This window comes from Macaca fascicularis, chromosome X (genome assembly GCF_037993035.2).
Source record: "Macaca fascicularis isolate 582-1 chromosome X, T2T-MFA8v1.1".
NCBI classification, from domain to species: domain Eukaryota; kingdom Metazoa; phylum Chordata; class Mammalia; order Primates; family Cercopithecidae; genus Macaca; species Macaca fascicularis.
In genome coordinates, this window is record NC_088395.1 from 77,527,845 (window position 1) to 77,547,587 (window position 19,743).

Genomic DNA, 19,743 nt, shown 5'->3' on the forward strand with positions numbered 1-19,743 from the left:
TGGCACCAGTGAAAGACTCCTTTTGTTTGAGAAAAGCAGAGGAAAAGTAAAGAGGACTTTGTACTGCACTCTAGGTACCAGCTTGGCTCTTGGGTTCCCCAAATCCAGGTGTAGCCTCTTGGACAGCATTTCTCATCCTGGGCCACAGGAGAGCCCACTGCCCTGAAGGGTGAGTCCCAGGCCTGGCAGCATTCACAAGCTGATGGAAGAGACCTTGAGCTTTATATGAACATCAGTGGTAGCCTAGCAGAACACCCCATGGACCACTGATGGTGGCAGCCACAGGGAGAGGCTCCTCTGCCTGTGGAAAGGGAGGGAAGAGTGGGAAGGGCTTTGTATTGTGATTTGAGTGCCAGCTTAACTGCAGTAGAATAAAACATCAGGTAAATTGCTGAAGTTCCTGACTCCAATTGCTGGCTCCCAGAGAGCATCTTTGGATACACCCAGGTTGGGGAGGAACTCACCATCCTAAAGGGAAGGGCCTTCCTTGGGCAAGGTCCAGTGCTGTGCTGGCTTCGAGTCTGACACAGCACAGGCCCAGTGCTTGCATCACCACACCCCCAGCTCAACACAGAGACAGTGACTCCATATGTTTCAGAGAAAGTAAGGGTAAAGAACAAGAGCTTCTGCCTGGTAATCCAGAGAATTCTTTCAGATGTTATCCAAAGTCATCAAGTCAAGTACCCTTTATGGGTCTACAAGAAACACAGCATTATTAGACTTGGGGTCCAAGTCTCTTTGAATAACTGGAAGGCCTTCCCAAGAAGGACTGGCATGAGCAAGCCTAGATCGAGAAGACTACAATAAATACCTAACTCTTCAATGCCCAGACACCGAAGAATATCTACAAGCATCAATACCATCCAGGAAAACAAGACTTTACCAAACGAATTAAATATGGCACCAGGGACCAATTCTGGAGAAACAGAGATATGTGACTTTTCGGATAGAAAATTAAAAATAGCTATTTTGAGGAAACTCAAAGAAATTCGAGATAACACAAAGAAAGAATTCGGAATTTTATCAGATAAATTTAACAAAGAGACTGAAATAATTTAAAAGAATCAAGCAGAAATGCTGGAGTTGAAAATGCAATTGACATGCTTAAGAATGCATCAGTCTCTTAGCAACAGAATTGATCAAGTAGAAGAAAACTAGTGAGCTTCAAGACAGGCTATTTGAAAATATACAATCAGAGGAGACAAAAGAAAAAAGAATAAAAAAGCATGAAGCATACTTACATGATCTAGAAAATAGCCTCAAAACGGTAAATCTAAGATCCATTGGCCTTAAAGAGGAGGTAGGGAAAGAGCTATGGGTAAGAAGTTTATTCAAAGAGATAATATCAAAGAATACCCCAAACCTGGAGAAAGATATCAACATTCAAGTATAAGAAGGTTATAGAACACCAAGCAGATTTAACCCAAAGAAGAACACCTCAAAGCATTTAATAATCAAACTCCCAAAGGTCAAGGATAAAGAAAGAATTCCAAAAACAGTAAAAGAAAAGAAAAAAAATCACATACAATGGAACTTCAATACATCTGGCAGCCAACTTATCAGCAGAAACTTTACAGGCCAGGAAAGAGAGGCATGACATATTTAAAGTGCTGAAGGAGAAAAAAAAATGTTTACCCTAGGATAGTATATCCAGCGGAAAGTATCTTTCAAACATGAGGGAGAAATAAAGACTTTCCCAGACAAACAAAAGCTGAGGGATTTCATCAACACCAGACCTGTCCTACAAGAAATGCTAAAGGGAATTGTTCAATCTGAAAGAAAAGGATGTTAATGAGCAAGGTACAAAACTCACCGGTAATAGTAAGCACACGGCTGGACACAGTGGCTCATGCCTGTAATCCCAGCACTTTGGGAGGTCGAGGCAGGTGGACTGCCTGAGGTCAGGAGTTCAAGACCAGCCTGACCAATATGGTGAAACCCCATCTCTACTAAAAATACAAATATTAGCCGGGTCTGGTGGTGTGCGCCTGTAGTCCCAGCTACTTGGGAGGCTGAGGCAGGAGAAGTGCTTAAACCCGGGAGGCAGATGTTGCAGTGAGCCGAGATCACGCCACTGCACTCCAGAGCCTGGGTGACAGAGCAACATTCTGTCTCAAAAAAAAAAAAAAAAAAAAAATAGTAAGCACACAGAAAAAGACAGAATGGTATCACACTGAAACTGTGGGGTGTAAACTTCTCTTGACTTAAGTAGAAAGAATGAATGATGAACCAAACAGAAATAACTACAACTTTTCAAAGCATAGACAGTACCATAAGACATAAAGAAAAACAAAAACAAAAAAAAAGGCTGGGCGCGGTGGCTCACGCCTGTAATCCCAGCACTTTGGGAGGCCGAGGCGGGTGGATCACGAGGTCAGGAGATAGAGACCATCCTGGCTAACACGGCAAAACCCCGTCTCTATTAAAAAACAAAAAATTAGCCAGGCGTCTTGGCGGGCGCCTGTAGTCCCAGTTACTCGGGAGGCTGAGGCAGGAGAATGGTGTACACCCGGGAGGTAGAGCTTGTGGTGAGCCGAGATCGTGCCACTGCACTGCAGCCTGGGCAACAGAGTGAGACTCCGTCTCAAAAAAAAAAAAGAAAGAAAGAAAGAAAGAAAAACAAAAAAAAGTTAAAAATTAGGGGAACAAAGTTAAAGTGTAGAGTTTTTATTAGTTTGTGTATGTGTGTGTGTGTCTCTTTGTTAATACAATCAGTGTTACACTGTCATCAATTTAAAATAATGAGTTATAAGATAGCATTTGCAAGCCTCATGGTAACCTGAAACTGAAAAACAACGAATACACAAAAAATAAAAAGCAAGAAATTAAATCATACCACCAGTGAAAATCACCTTCACTAAAAGGAAGACAGGAAAGAAAGAAGTGGAATAGAATAAAAAATAGAAAACGAAAACAATCAGAAAACAAATAACAAAGTGCAGGAGTAAGTCCTTACTTATCAGTAATAACACTGAATGTAAATAGACTAAACTCTCCAATCAAAAGTGGTTGAACGGATTAAAAAAAAACAAAACAAAAAAACAAGACCCAGTGATCTCCTGCCTACAAGAAACACACTTCCCCTATGAAGATACGCATAGATTGAAAATAAAGGGATCGAAAAAGATATTCCATGACAACGGAAACCACAAAAGAGCAGGAGTATCTATACTTATATCAGACAAAATGGATTTCAAGACAAAAAAATTAAGGAGAGAGAAAAAAAGGTCACTATATAAGGATAAATTGGAAAATTCAGCAAGAGAAAATAACAGTTTTACATACACATGCACCCAACACTGGAGCACTCAAATATATAAAGCAATTATTAGAGGGAAAGAGAGAGATAGACCTCTGGTCAATGAGTTTTTTTTTTGGATATGACTCCCACAGGTGACAAAAGCAAAAATAGGCAAATGGGATTGCATCAAACTAAAATGCTTCTGCACAACAAAGGAAACAATCAAAAGAGTGAAGAGACAACCTACAGAATAGGAGAAAATATCCACAAATCATACATCTGATAAAGAGTTAATCTCCAAAATATACGAAGAACTCAAACACTTCAATAGGAAGTAAACAACCCAATGAAAAAATGGGCAAAAGACCTGAATAGATATTTCTCTAAGGAAGACATACAAATCAGCAACAAGTATATGAAAAAATGCTCAACATCACTAACCATCAGGGAAATGCAAATTAAAATCACCATGAGATATCACCTCACATCTGTTAGAATGTCTATTATCAAAAAGACGAAAGGTAAGTGTTGGCAAGGGCATGGAGAAAAGGAAACCTTTGTACACTGCTGGTGGGAATGTAAATTAGTACACCCACTATAGAAAACAGTATAGAGGTTGCTTGAAAAATTAAAAATGTAACTACCATATGATCCAGCAATCGCACTTCTGGATATATACCCAAAGGAAATAAAATAAGTATCTTTAAGAGATATCTGCAATCCCTTGTTCACTGCAGCATTATTTACAATAGCCAAGCTATGGAATCAACCTAAGAGTCCAGCAAGGGATGAATGGGTAAAGAAAATGTGCTATTTGTATACAATAGAATACTATTCAGCCATAAAAAAGAAGGAAATCCTGCCATTTGTGATAACACAGATGAACCTGGAGGACATTAAGCTAAGTGAAATAAGCCAGCCACAGAAAGACAAATACTGACTGCACGATCTCACTTACATGTGGATTCTGAAAAAGCTCAGTTCATAGAAGTAGAGAGTATAAAGGTGGTTGCCATGGGTTTGGGGAATGGATGAGGAGACATTGGTCAAAGGGAACAAAGTGTCCAAGCACAGTGGCTCCCGTCTACAATCCCAGTACTTTGAGAGGCTGGGGCAAGAGGACTGCCTGAGCCCAGGAGTTCAAGATCAGCCTGTGCAACATAGTGAGACCCCCATCTCTACAAAAAAAACAACTAGCCAGCCTTGGTGGCACACACCTGTAGTCCCAGCTACTCAGGAGGCTGAGGTGGGAGGATCACTTTAGCCCAGGAGGTTGAGGCTGCAGTGAGCCAGGATCATGCCACTGCACTCTAGTCTGGCAACAGAGCAATACTCTATTTTGTCAAATAAAAGGGGAGAGGGTACAAAGTTTCATTTAGGCTGTATGAATAAGTTCTGGGGCTGTACTATATAGCACAGTGACTATAGTTAATATTATAATAATGTATTGTATACTTGAAAATTGCTAAGAAAGTAGATCTTAAATATTTCTCCACAAAAAAACCTGTGTGAGTTGATGAATATATAAATTGGCTTGATGGTGATCTTTTCATGATGTATAATATATCAAAATATCATGTTATATATAATAAATATATACAAATTTTGTCAATTATACCCCCAATAAAGTTAGAAAATTGGAGGAAAAAAGAATAAAGTTGGTGAAAGTAGAATGAGAAATTAGATTTTCCATAGTTTCAGTGTATCACTCACAAAATGATACAGGTTTACAGCAAAAAGAACTGGAAGACACGATCTTAATCAAAAGATTAAAGCTAGCACCACCAATAATAGTATAAGTCAATCCTGTATACCACCTAATAGGAAGCCATGAGTAGAACATAGAATCTCTTCTGTGATTTTCTGGCCTCAAATTCATAACCTGTTCTAATCATGAGGAAACTTTGGCTAAACCCATATTAAATCACATGCTACAAAATGACTGATCTGTAATCTTCAAAACTGCCAAGATCATGAATAGCAAGGCAAGAATGAGGAGGTGTTCCAGATTTCCAGATTGAAGGAGCCTGAAGACTATGTATAATTCTAGATTGAAACCATTTTCTATATAGAACATTATTGGAAAATTTGAATGACGTTTCCAGGCAAAGGGTATACAGGAGTTCTTTGTACTATTCTTATAACTTTTCTATAAATATGAAATTGTTTAAAAGTTTTTAAAGCCTAGAAGAATGTCTGATGTGACACATAACAGGCAACATATAAATGTTTACTGAATTAACTTCTACATTATGACACCCAATTTGGGGAAAAAATAAGACCAATCTCACAAATAGGTACGATGTATGCAATACTGGGAACATTCTCCCTAATACCAAATTATATCTCCATTATTAATCCCTCTGTGATAGTAAAGACTGAAGTAGGCACAGGCACTGAAATAGGAGAGAAAGAATGGAAAGGGAAGATAAAATGAAAAAGCAAAAAACTATGTATTTAGGAATTTTCATGAGATCCAGTCCAGGATGCAGGCTTTATCCTATCAAATCTCTCACATCTCCAAATCCCAGTATAGAAAAATACTATGGCAGTAACATGATTAACTGCTATCAACCTTGTCAGCAGACAAACTCATTTTTTTTCTTTCTTTTGTTGTATAGCATGAAATATGGAGCAAATGTTATCAAGATGGTTTGACAATAAAAGACAAAGCAAAGAAAATTTTAAGAAATATTCCATATTGGCCAGGTGTGGTAGCTCATGCCTGTAATCCCAGCACTTTGGGAGGCTGAGGTGGGCGGATCACTTGAGGCCAGGAGTTCCAGAGCAGCCTGGCCACCATGGTGAAACCCCATCTGTACTAAAAATACAAAAAGTAGCCAGGTGTGGTGGCACAGGCCTGTAATCCCAGCTACTTGGGAGGCTGAGGCACAAGAATCACTTGAACCCGGGAGGTGGAGGTTGCAGTGAGCCGGGATCACACCAGTGAACTCCAGCCTGGGTGACAGAGTGAGACTCCATCTCAAAAAATATATATATATATATTCCATATAGCTTTTTCAAATGCCCTTTCTGGTAAAGAACAAAGGAAGTAAAATATTTCAAAGATCAGCTACTTATGTGGAACTGATCTCAAACAGAATTTCCAAAAGGTTGCATGAAGTAGTAATGATTCTTCCTGGAACTTGATATAGCATATTTTCAAACTCTTGGAGAATGCAGATTTCACTCACCATCTGGGGGAGCCTCATCAACATATCTTTACACTGCAGTACACACATAGATGCTCTTTGAAAATCCCCTTGAGCAACTGCCTGAAAAAGACAAAGAATGTCAATAACTGGTTAAAATGAAATTACAAGGTTATTTGTCTCTAAGTCGATTTTAGCATTTTAACTAGTATTTAAAAGTCTTAAGGCCAGGCACGGTGGCTCAAGCCTGTAATCCCAGCACTTTGGGAGGCCGAGGCGGGCGGATCACAAGGTCAGGAGATCGAGACCATCCTGGCTAACACAGTGAAACCCCGTCTCTACTAAAAATACAAAAACTTAGCCGGGCGAGGTGGCAGGCGCCTGTAGTCCCAGCTACTCGGGAGGCTGAGGCAGGAGAATGGCGTGAACCCAGGAGGCGGAGCTTGCAGTGAGCCGAGATCGCGCCACTGCACTCCAGCCTGGGCAACAGCGTGAGACTCCGTCTCAAAAAAAAAAAAAAAAAGTCTTATTTTGTTTTCTAATATTTTTAGCAATACTAGTTGTTCGAGCTAAACAAATAGTTTGCTCAAAATACAGAAGAATAAGTGGTAATCTTTGGTGACACAGAGTTGATACTGAATGACTGGGAGTCATTTACTTTTCTGGAAATGCAAAAACTGGTTGTACTACCTTATGTTATTATATTATGACATAATGCCAAGTCTACTAGATGCTTCTGCAACTTGAATAGCTCTTGTATTCACCTTTACATTAGAGGAATTAAGTTAAACAGCAGTCTTTGTCTTTTTTTTTTAAAATAAAGTCTATTTTTATTTATTTATTTATTTATTTATTTATTTTTATTATTATTATTTTTTTGAGACAGAATCTTGCTCTGTTGCCCAGGCTGGAGTGCAGTGGCGTGATCTCGGCTCACTGCAAGCTCCGCCTCCCGGGTTCACGCCATTCTCCTGCCTCAGCCTCCTGAGTAGCTGGAACTACAGGCGCCCGCCACCACGCCCAGCTAATTTTTTGTATTTTTAGTAGAGATGGGGTTTCACCGTGGTCTCGATCTCCTGACCTTGTGATCCGCCCGCCTCGGCCTCCCAAAGTGCTGGGATTACAGGCGTGAGCCACCGCGCCCGGCCCAGTCTTTGTCTTAAAACAAGCTCACAATAACCTCATAGTCTGAACTGCTGTGTATATCCACTACAAAAAGCAGCTTATCAATTAGCCAGACATGTGGCACATACCTACAGTCCCAGCTACTTTAGAGGCTGAGGCAGGAAAATTGCTCAAGTCCAGGAGTTCGAAGCTGCAGTAAGCTAAGAAGATACCACTCTACTCCTGCCACAGATGACAGAGCAAAACCCCATCTCTTTAAAAAAATTTTTTTAAGAAAAAAGAAAAGCAGCTTAGTACAATCTCATCATGAAGCCAAAAGAGCCACTCTGCCATTTATCATGTGTAACTTTGAGCCTTAAGCTCTCACAGATTGTTTCCTCATTCATAAAGTGAGGAAACTGTACTAGACTATCTGTAGGGTCCCTTTCATTTCTACCATTCTATGACTGAACACCCCCAAATGAATGAAAACATCAATCACACATTATTTTAGCACTTATAGAAGAGGCTTGTTTCAGTCATTTAAGAACTTAGTTGGCCAGGCATGGTGGCTCACACCTATAATCCCAGCACTTAGGGAGGTCGAGGTGGGTGGGTCACCTGAGGTCAGCAGTTTGAGACCAGCTTGACCAACATGGTGAAATCCTGTCTCTACTTAAAACACACACACACATACACTCTCTCACACACAAATTAGCTGGGTGTGGTGGTGGGCACCTGCAATACCAGCTACTCGGGAGGCGGAGCTTGCAGTGAGCTGAGATCACACCAATGCACTCCAGCCTGGGCAACAGAGCGAGACTCTGTCACCAAAAAAAAAAAAAGCTGACAAAGCATTTTTGTAAGAAAACCGTGGATACGTACAAGGAAATAATAAAATACTACACTTGCTATTTTCTTCTCTTCTTTACGTGGTGTCAAATATTATTGTGCTTTGAATAATAAAATAATTGAGTAGAGAGAAGAAAATATAAACAACACGTAAGACGCCAGTTTCTCTCTAGTTTTCTCTTCTAACTGCTGAATAGTAAGCCTGGCATCTTGCTCAGTAGATACTCTCTTATAAGGCTTTAATACTAGATATTATTAAAGGGGAAAATAAATTGCTAACACAAGTGCCTCAATAAGCCATATCTCTTAGAAAATAATATCCCTTTCTACACTATATTCTATGAATACTTGCTGATTAATTCATTATTCAAGGTGGAGAAAATCTTACTATAAAAGAGGAAGGCTGAGTGACAACCCCATATCAGAGGATAGATGCTGCTGTCTGTTCTTATAACATATAAAACAATATGAGACTTTAATGTTCAAACAACTCATATAGTGTCTATCATTACTCAGATTTTTATCTTAGAGAAATCAAAGCTCTAATAATTCAGGCTAGTTTTGAAAATTTATTCGTCTTCTTATGACTAGAAATAAATATTTCAAGCCCCAAAGATAAAGATTTCAAGTAAAAGAAGTCTTAAAGAAGAGGCAGCACAATACAGTGCTGTAGTAACCTTTTGTGAGCATCAGACTCACCAGTGGAGCTTTCTGAAAATCACATGCCCAGCTCTCACCACTTGGAGACTGTGATTCATTAGGTGTGGAGTGATGTCCTGCCTATACTGATGTAGTGAAAAGAATATGAGCTTTGCATTCCCAGCTTTTCCACTTCTTGGCTCAGTGAACTTAGGTAAGTCACAATCTCTTTGAGGTTCTACTTTCTTAACTATAAAATAGGGACAGTAATGTCTACAATACAGGATGGATCTTATGAGGATCAAATGGGATCACAGATGTGAAAGCATTTCATAAACTGTAAGTCAGTATTTAAAAATGTGTACATTTTGGGCAGTCAAAACTACTATCAGGGCCGGGCCCAGTGGCTCACCCCTGTAATCCCAGCACTTTGGGAGGCCAAGGTAGGCTGATCACCTGAGGCCAGGAGTTCGAGATCAGCCTGGCCAACATGGCAAAACTCCGTCTCTACTAAAAATACAAAAAGTAGCTAGGCATGGTGGCACGTGCCTGTAATCCCAGCTACTTAGGAGGCTGAGGCAGGAGAATCGCTTGAACCCAGGAAGCAGAGGTTGCAGTGAGCCGAGATGGCACCACTGCACTCCAGCCTGGTCAATAGAGTGAGACACTGTCTCAAAAAAAAGAAAAAAAAAAAAAAAGACAATATATTAAAATGGCAATAGTCCCCAAGTTGATCTATAAGTTTAATCCAATTCCATTAAAATTCCAGTTGGCTTTTTTTTGCAGAAATTAACATGCTGATCTTAAAATTCAAATGGAAATTTAAGAGACCTAGGGCTAGGTGAAACATTCTGAGACATGACACTGAAAGCATGATCCATAAAAGAAAAAGAAATCAATAAATTGGACTTTATCAAAATTGTATTCTGTGACCCTATTAAAAAGGACAAAAAGACAAGCTGCAATGAGACAATATTCGCGAACATTTATCTGACAAGGGAATCATATCGAGAATATATAAATAATCCCGTAAATTGAACAGTAAACTATCAATCAAAATAGAAAATAGACAAGAAAAATGACAGATATTTTGCCTAAAGGGAGATACAGATGGTAAATAAGTAAATGAAAAGATATTCAACATCATTAGCCATTAGAGAAATGCAATTAAAACCACATTGAGATATCACTATATATCTATTAGGATAGCTACAATAAAAAAATTGGTCACAATACCAAATGCTGGCAAGGATGCAAAGAAATGGGATCTCTCATACATTACTGGTAAGAATCTAAATGGTGGCCGGTTGCAGTGGCTCATGCCTGTAATCCCAGCACTTTGGGAGGCCAAGGTGGGCAGATAACCTGAGGTCAGCAGTTTGAGACCAGCCTGGCCAACATGGCAAAGCCCCATTTCTACTAAAAATACAAAAATTAGCCAGGCATGGTGGCACACACCTGTTGTTTCAGCCACTCGGGAGGCTGAGGCAGGAGAATCACTTGAGCCTGGGAGGCGGAGATTGCAGTGAGCTGAGATCATGCCACTGCATTCCAGCCTGGGTGACAGAGTGAGACTCTGTCTCAACAACAAAACAAAACAAAACAAAACAAAACAAACAAAACACAGAATGTAAAATGGCATGGCCACTCTAGAAAACAATTGGCAGTTTCTAAAAAAAAAAACTAAATATACCCTTTATGTCCACACAAAAACCTGTATGAAAATGTTCATGCCAACTTATTTACAATAGCCAAAAATTGGAAACAACCCAAATTCTTTCAATGGTGAATGGCTAAACAAATTGGTACATCCATAGCATAGAATTCTACATAGCAATAAAAAGAGAACAGGGCTGGGCGTGTTGACTCATGCCTGTAATCCCAGCACTTTGGTAGGCAGAGGTGGACGGATCACTTGAGGCCAGGAGTTTGAGACCAGCCTGGCCAACATGGCAAAACCCCATCTCTACAAAAAAATTAGCCAGATGTGGTGGCACATGCCTGTAATCTCAGCTACTTGGGAGGCTGAGGCAGGAGAATCGCTTGAACCCGGGAGGCAGTAGTTGCAGTGAGCCAAGATCACACCACTGCACTCCAGCCTGGGCGACAGAGCGAGACTCTGTCTCAAAAACAAACAAACAAACAAAAAGAACAAACTATTAACACATAAAACAACAAGGATGGATCGCAAAAAAAAAAAAAAAAAAAAAAAAAATGCTGAGTGAGAACAACCAATATGAAATGGTTACATAGTATATTATTACATTTATACAATGTTCTTAAAATGACAAAATTATAGAGATGGAGACTAGGTTTTGGTTGCCTGGGTTTTGGATGACTGAAAGGGGTATCCCTATAAAGGGGTTATGTAAAGAATCTGTGTGGTAATGAAATTGTTCTGTATCTTGATTGTGGTGGTATGAATCTACACCTACACATGTGATGAAATTGTACAGAACTATATAAACATACGTGAACACACACAAGAGAGTTCATATAAAACTGGTGAAATCTAAATAAGGTCTGTGGATTGTATCAATGTCTATTTCCTGGTTTTATATTGCACTATATGTAAGCAAGATATTACCACTGGGGAAAAACTGGGTGAAGGATACACAGATCTCTCTTTACTATTTTTGTAGCTTCCTGCAAATCTATGCTTATTTCAAAAATTTTAAAAGTTTTTAGAAACACATTTGTTGGCCAGGCATGGTGGCTCATGCCTGTAGTCCCAGTACTCTGGGAGGCCGAGGCGGGTGGATCACCCGAGGTCAGGAGTTCGAGACCATATCTGGTCAACATGGTGAAACACCGTCTGTACTAAAAATACAAAAACTAGCTGAGCATGGTGGCGGCTGCCTGTAGTCCCAGCTAGCTACTTGGGAGGCTGAGGCAGGAGAATCGCTTGAACCCAGGAGGTGGAGGTTGTAGTGAGCCGAGATGGCACCACTGCCCTCCAGCCTGGGCAACAGAGCAAGACTCGGTCTCAAAAAAAATCAAATCAAATCAAATCACATTTGTTAACACCACCGCCAATTTCATCAGAAAAGACTAAGTATTTAGGCAGTGGCTCATGCCTGTAGTCCCAGAACTTTGGGAGGCCAAGACAGGCAGATCACTTGAGGCCAGGAGATCGAGACCAGCCTGGCCAACATGGGGAAACCCTTATCTCTACTAGAAATACGCCCCTCCCCCCAAAAAAAAGAAGGAAGAAAGAAAAGAGAGAAATGTGATGCCTCAATTTGGGAGGTAAGGCCCAGTGGGAGGTGTTTAGGTCATGGAGTCAGATCTCTCATGAATGACTTGGCTCCCTCCCCACAGTAACAGTGAGTTGTTCTTGCTCTAGTAGTTCCTGTAAGATGGCATTGTTTGAAAGAGTCTGGTATCACCCTCCCCTGTATCTCTTCTTCCCTCTCTTGTCATGTGATATGCCTGCTCCCCCTTAGACTTTTGGCATGACTGAAAGCTTACTGAGGTCCTTGGCCGGAAGCAGATGCTGGCATATGCTTCTTGTACAGCGTGTAGAACCATGAGCAAGAATAAATCTCTTTTCTTTATAAATTACCCAGCCTCAGGTATGCCATTATAGCAATACGAAATGAACTGAGACACCTTACTACTGAAACTGCTTTCTATGGTCACTATCATCTTCCTGAACATCAGGTTCAATGCCGCTTATTCCAACCTCATTTTCTTTTATTTCTCTGACGCACTGGCCACTGTTGATCATCCTTTTCTCCAAGCTCTCTTCTCATGGATGACCCACACTGTTCTAGTCCTCTTTCATCTCTGGTATTCCTTCTTTTTTGTTTGCTCTGCTTTTTGAAATTTTAATGTAATTAAATTTGATTTTTTTAAAGACAGGGATTCACTCTACCACCCAGGCTGGAGTGCCATAGTGTGATCATGGCTCACTGCAGCCTCAACCTGTGATCCTCCTGTTTCAGCCTCCCACGAAGCTGAGACCACAGCCATGTGCCACCATGCCTGCCTAATTTTTTTTTTCTTTTCTCACAGAGATAGGGTCTAGTTATGTTGCCCATGCTGGTCTTGAACTCCTGACCTCAAATGATCCTCCCACCTTGGCTTCCCAAAGTGCTGGGATTACAGGTGTGAGCCACCATGCTTAGCAGTGTTTGCTCTACTTTTGACCGTACTCTCCCACCTCCTAACAACATGTAAATGTTTGTGGAATGAACAGGCTTTATTATCCTCCCTTTCCTGCCTCCAAAGATTCAATGGTTCAAGTCCTTCTCACTGAGCGTAAATGATTGCTTCCTCTATATGTCTCCTATATCTGTCCCTTCTTTCTCATTCTCATTGGTACTACTATAGTCCAGGCTTTCACCGGTTCATGGTTACACTATGCCTTGATTCTGTTTATTTTTCTTTTTCTTTTTTTTTTTTTTTTTTGAGACAGAGTCTTGCTCTGTCGCCCAGGCTGGAGTGCAGTGGCCGGATCTCAGCTCACTGCAAGCTCCGCCTCCCGGGTTTACGCCATTCTCCTGCCTCAGCCTCCGGAGTAGCTGGGACTACAGGCGCCTGCTGCCTCGCCTGGCTAGTTTTTTTTGTATTTTTTAGTAGAGACGGGGTTTCACCATGTTAGCCAGGATGGTCTCGATCTCCTGACCTCATGATCCGCCCGTCTCGGCCTCCCAAAGTGCTGGGATTACAGGCTTGAGCCACCGCGCCCAGCCTTGTTTACTTTAAAATCAAGCCTAAACATGATTACAGGTTACTCTTCACTAGGTGCCACCAAACCTCTTCCTAAACACTTTCAATTACCCCAGTACCTTTAGGAAAATATCAAAAGTATTTTTTCAAAGAGGTATATTTGGGCTTTCTCAACCTGGCCCTACTTACTTCTCCAGACTTAGCACTTATCGTGCCCTTGCAAAATACTTTCCTTCAGATAAACTGGTCACACTCTTCCTTAAACATGGCATGCACATTACTGCCTTATATGACTTTGTTCATGTGCAAACCTTTGCTCTGCCTGGAATATTCTGTGCCCTCTTCCCCACTTTCCTAAGTCTGTTTCTTCCTTCAAAGTTCAAATCATGCTCTAAATCCTGTGTGTCTTCCCCTACAACCCAGTCCACAATAATCTCCCCACTTTTCTACACTCTTGTAGTACTTGCCTGTACTAGTGTTTTTCAGCCTTTCACATTTTACATACTACTTGCCACTCTTTTGATAGGATGGGGGGGGGGTAAAAAGATCAGAAAGGAATAATAGGGGGAGAGCAGATTCATTTGTACCACACACATTTACATAATATCTATTACGTGCTATGCACTATGCTAGAAGCTGACAATGCAGATTAATTTTTTTTACATTACTACTTTTTTAACTACTAGGAAAGATGGTGAACCAAAGTCCTTGATATAATAGAGAAAGCTGGCTTTCACTTGGCTTGTGTCTCCAGGATAGCCTCCATCATAGTCTTTATAGGTAAGCTCATAGCCCCTTCCTCAGTGTGACCTTGTCAGCTTCTACAAATGGTCTCACTTTAAATAGGGGAGGGAGCAGAAGAAAAATATGTGATCCTTGCATCTGCAGATGATGCACAATGCAGAAAGAGGCACTGCCAGTAACCAAGGGAAATGGGGAATTAGGAGAAACACCAAGATCTATAGTTATTTTTACAATTCCGAAAGATTACAGAAGAATAATCTGGCACATGCATACACAGAAAAGTATCCTTCACCTTGCAAGTGGATATAGGGATTGAGGAAAAATAAAATGTTAACAATTGTTAGGAAGGTGATGTGACCACTTTCGACAAAGTCTGTGTCCCACCTAACCTAAGTCATTCATTTGGCACTTAATATTTTCCTTTTTCCAGTTTTAGAACATGTACTTATGGCCTATCTCTCAAACTAGCTTATAATTTTCTTAAGGAAAATGACCATGTATTATATCTCCACTCACACACAGCACTGAACACTGCATGTAGATCACTTATCTGTACAACTATTATAGTACCCAATTTTTTCTATCTTGTATATGCATCCTTTATCTCACCAACTAAACTATAATCCTTGAGGATACGATATGTGATTGTTTGCATTACTCCACAAAACCTAGCATAGTAGTCTGTTCATAGAAGATATTCCTTGTCTGTTGAATAATTTAATAAATAATAAAGCAATTATCTAACTGGTTAAATGGTAGGTGCCTAGAAAAAGATAAGGCCTCTCAGGAGCTTTATTAGGACAGAGAAAACTCATTATCAAACACCGCTATTAACCGCCATTTTAAAGATGTCTTCTCCCAAGCAAATATCAACAAAACTCATAAACTCTAATGGTGAGAATGTCTTAGAAATGAAAAATGAACTTACAGCAAAAGGAATTAGCCTTCACTTCAACTTCTGAAGATGTCATCACTTATCAAAGTCAAGAATTATATAGTTCTCATTACTGATTATAACAACTAACACTTTTAACCAGCTATATAAAGAAGATGCCATTTAGATATCAACATCCACCACACTGAAGAAATGCTACAAGACCTTCTGAAATCATAGGATCTCGGTGTTAAAAGGGACTTAAGGATCACAGTAGTCAAATTTCCTACCAAATGAAGGAATTCCTTCTGCAATGTATAATTATTAGGATACTCACATCTTTGCTTACAGTTTTCCAGTGAAAACAGACTTAGAATCTTGCAGGAAAGCTATTCCATTATACGATTACTATCACTGATAAAAAGCTACTTACATAAAGCCACAATTCGTCTTCCTAGAATTTCTACCATTGTTCTTCATTCTATCCTGTGGAGTTTAATTCCTTTTCAATACAATAGTCCTTAAAATATTCAAAGAGAGCTATCATTCCTACTGTCTTCTTTTTCTGAGACAAACATCACTATATTCTCCAAATATTTTTCATATGATATACTTTGTACACCAACCCAGTAATTTTAAAATGTGATGTGTAGAAGTTATCACAATATTCAAAATGTGAATTAACTACCTAGATGTGGACACTATGTATCTACTAACATAGCCTAGGGTCGTGCTAGCTTTTTTTGCAGCTACGTCACATCACTGATTTAAGTTTGAGCTTGTGGACAATTAAAATACATAGGTCTGGCCAGTCGCAGTGGCTCATGCCTGTAATTCCAGCACTTTGGGAGGGCAAGGTGGGAGGATCACTTGAGCCCAGGAGCTCAAGATAAGCCTAGACAACATAGTAAAACCCTACGTCTACCCAAAAAGTATATATATTTTTTTAACTAGCCAGGCACAGTGGCATACCCCCATAGTCCTACCTACTCGGGAGGCTGAGGGAGGAGGATCCCCTGAGCCCAGGAGGTTGAGGCTGCAGTGAGCTATGATTGGGCCACATTACTCCAGCCTGGGCAACAGAGCAAGATCCTGTCTGTAAAAGAACGACAAAAATACCACACATAGGTCTGGCCACGCATGGTGGCTCACACCTATAATCCTAGCACTTTGAGAGGCCAAGGTGAGAGGATTGCTTGAGGCCAGGAGTTTGATACCAGCCTGGGAAACATAGCAAAACCTCGTCTCTACAAAAAAAAAAAAAAAAAAAAAAAAAAAAAAAAAAAAAAAAAGATAAAAATAAATAAATGAGAGAAAATTAAACAACCTAAATAAATGAAAAGACATCCCAGGTTCATGGACCAGAACACAATATTCGTAAGATAACAATATCCCCCAAATTGTTCTATAAATTCAATCCCTATCAAAATTCCAGCTGGCTTCTGTGCACAAATTGAAAAGCTGATCCTAACATTCATATGGAAATGTAAGGGACCCAGAAAAGTCCAAACAAATGTTAAAAAGAACAAAACTGGAGGACTTGCAATTCCCAATTTCAAAACTTACTACATAGCTACAGTAATCAAGACAAGTGTGGTACCAGCATAAGGCTAGACATATAGACCAATGGAATAGAATCAAGAGTCCAGAAATAAACTCTTACACTTATGATAAGTTGATTTTTGACAAAGGTGCTAAGGTCATTCAATATGGGGAAAGAATAGTCTTCTCAACAAATGGTACTGGGACAATTGAATAGCCATATGCAAAAGAATGAAGTTAGATCTCTACTTCACATTATACCTGAAAATTTACTTAAAATGGACCACAGATCTAAGTGTAAGTGCTAAAACTATAAAATTTTTAGATGTAGAGAAATTGGAGCCCTCAGATACTACTGGGGGAAGTGTAATAAAATAGTTCAGCCACTATGGAAAACATTCTGGCAGTTTCTCAAAAGGTTAAACACAGACTTAGAGTTACCATGCTACCCAACAATTCCACCCCTAGTTATATACCAAAGAAAATTAAAAACATACATACACACACTGTAAATGAATGTTCACATTAGAATTATTCACAATAGACAAAAATTGGAAACAACTCAAATATTCATCAATAGATGAATGGATAAACAAAACATGGCATATTCATACAGTGAAACATGCAACAACACTGATGAACCTTGAAAACAATTATGCTAAGTGAGAGAAGCTAATCGCAAAAGACCATTTATTGCATGATTATATTAACATGAAATGTCAAAAATAGGCGTATCTATGGAGACAGAAAATAAATTCATGGTTGCTAGAGCTAGGGTCAGAAGCAATGAGGAATGACTGCTAATGCTGATGGGGATTTCTTTTTGGGGTGACAAACATGTTTTAAACTTAGCTTGTGGTGAACATTGCACAATTCTGTGAATATACTAAATTACTGAATTATACAGTGTAAATGGGTGAATTTTATGGTATATGAATTGTATCTAAATAAATGTTACAAAATAAAAAGGGGACTTTTCTTTCTTGTTGTTATTTTGTTTGTTTTTTGAGACAGAGTCTAGCTCTGTCACTCAGGCTGGAGTGCAGTGGCACAGTCATAGCTCACTCATAGCTCAGTTTAACCTCAGACTCCTGGGCTCAAGGGATCTTTCTGCCTCAGACTCCGTAGTAGCCAGAACTACAGGTGCACACCACCAAGCCTGGCTAATTTTTTACTTTTATTTTTTGGTAGAGATGGGGGTCTTACTATGCTGCCCAGGTTGGTCTCCAATTCCTGAGCTCAAGCAATCTTTCCACTTCAGGCTCCCAAAGTGCTGGGATTACAGGCACAAGCCACCATGCCCAGCTGGGGATTTTTCATTTCCAGAATTGTGTAATAACAGAAAGCAAACTCATCATAGCTCAAATGCACACCTAAGTGTATGATGACAAAGAAATCCACAAGGTAAACAGAGGTAAAATATAACTTTAAACAGTGTGTGATCGCAGCAGACTTTTAGAAAGCATCAATAGACAACTCAGAACAACTGCAAATGAGAAGGCTCTTTTCAGGCAAATATTTTAGGCAGACTGTGAATGTAAGAGAGAGTCACAGAGACAGGTGTTTCAAGTAGGGACTGCTGCCATAAATAAATGACAGGTGTTACATGCAGGGGGTGAAAATGATGTTTAACTGTATATCAGTCTTCTCACCCTTAGCCACCCCATAGATTCCAATCAGCATTAGTAACATCACCTTCAGATATAACAGAGATAAAAAGGTCAAATTAATATCCTATAAAAGGCCAGTGACATCTGACTTTCTTCCAATAGGTAATATATCATCTCTTTTACATTTACATATGGAAAAAATGCCCCACTGGAAGACCCTGGTGCCCATGATACCTACAGACTCTGCTTGGTAAGAAAGCACTCTGAAGTGGTCTCTCTCAACAGTAATCTTCTCCATGATCAAGTCAGCCTCAGGGGAGCTCCTTTGAATTAATTTGATGTATAATTGCTCCAGACTCTGAAAAATAAAACCACAGTACAATGTACCAATGACAATAACCACAGATGTTACTACTAATAATTGCCTCAGCTAAAAATCAATGGTAACTTACGGCCACAGCAGCTTGAAAACATTCATCAGCGATTAGAAAATTTCCAACATCCAACCATTCTCTTCCTATTCTTATATTCATCTAGAAGAGAGAAATTAGAAAATAATTTTTAAAAATTCATACCTCCACCAAATTGGTTGGGGAATACTGGAGAAAATACTGAATCCTCTGTCCATATTCAGTCATGTAACTCACAGAAAACAAAAAGCAACAGTTAGCATTTGTTAGAGTTCTGTGTTCTACTTTGAACTCCACAATTTAAGAGAAATGGTCATTAAGACAAAAATAATAGCAGAAATTAATAGACTTAAAAACACATCTTCTGAGGAAATATTAAAAGAAAACATTGAGGTAACTTAGGAAGAGAAAGTTTTGAAAAACTTAATGCTTCACATACTTGAAGAAAGGTATATGATAAGCATTAGACTACTGGAGTTCTAGTTTTTAATTCCATCTGCAATAAAATTTGGATTAATCCAACAAATGTTTATTAAGTACCTTTACATTCAGTCTCACTGAAGGAGCTCACAGTATTGTAACTGGTAGATATCCCAACATGCACAAAAATGCAAAATGTGGAAACAGCCCTGGATGTGAAAAGTAGGAACATCAGGCAGTAGGCCTCCCTAAGAAAGGATCTTCCTCCCTCCTTTCCAGAAAGGAACAGAGAGTACAATTACTTTGGCTGGACAGAAACAGAGTTCTAGGTGGCTGACAACACAAGTTAATGAAAAACATCCAGTCCTACCTCTTCATCAGTCACTGGATTCAGGTTATAGTACACAGTGTGACACCATATTCATAGAAGATCATCACCGAATTTCAAATCGAATATGAGCAAGAATTACCAAACAATTGA

At 39.6% G+C, this 19,743-nt stretch overlaps 1 protein-coding gene across 1 annotated transcript in view; it reads right to left on the reverse strand.

Moving 5' to 3' along the window:
• Positions 1–19,743, reverse strand: part of TEX11 (testis expressed 11) — a 292,291-nt gene that overhangs the window by 244,962 nt on the left and 27,586 nt on the right. The window contains exons 4-6 of the mRNA XM_005593879.3: positions 18,885–18,965; positions 18,671–18,790; positions 6,436–6,516 (exon numbers count right to left, since the gene is read on the reverse strand). Coding sequence (XP_005593936.2) covers positions 6,436–6,516; positions 18,671–18,790; positions 18,885–18,965 — 282 coding nt within the window. The remainder of the gene's footprint in view (positions 1–6,435; positions 6,517–18,670; positions 18,791–18,884; positions 18,966–19,743) is intronic.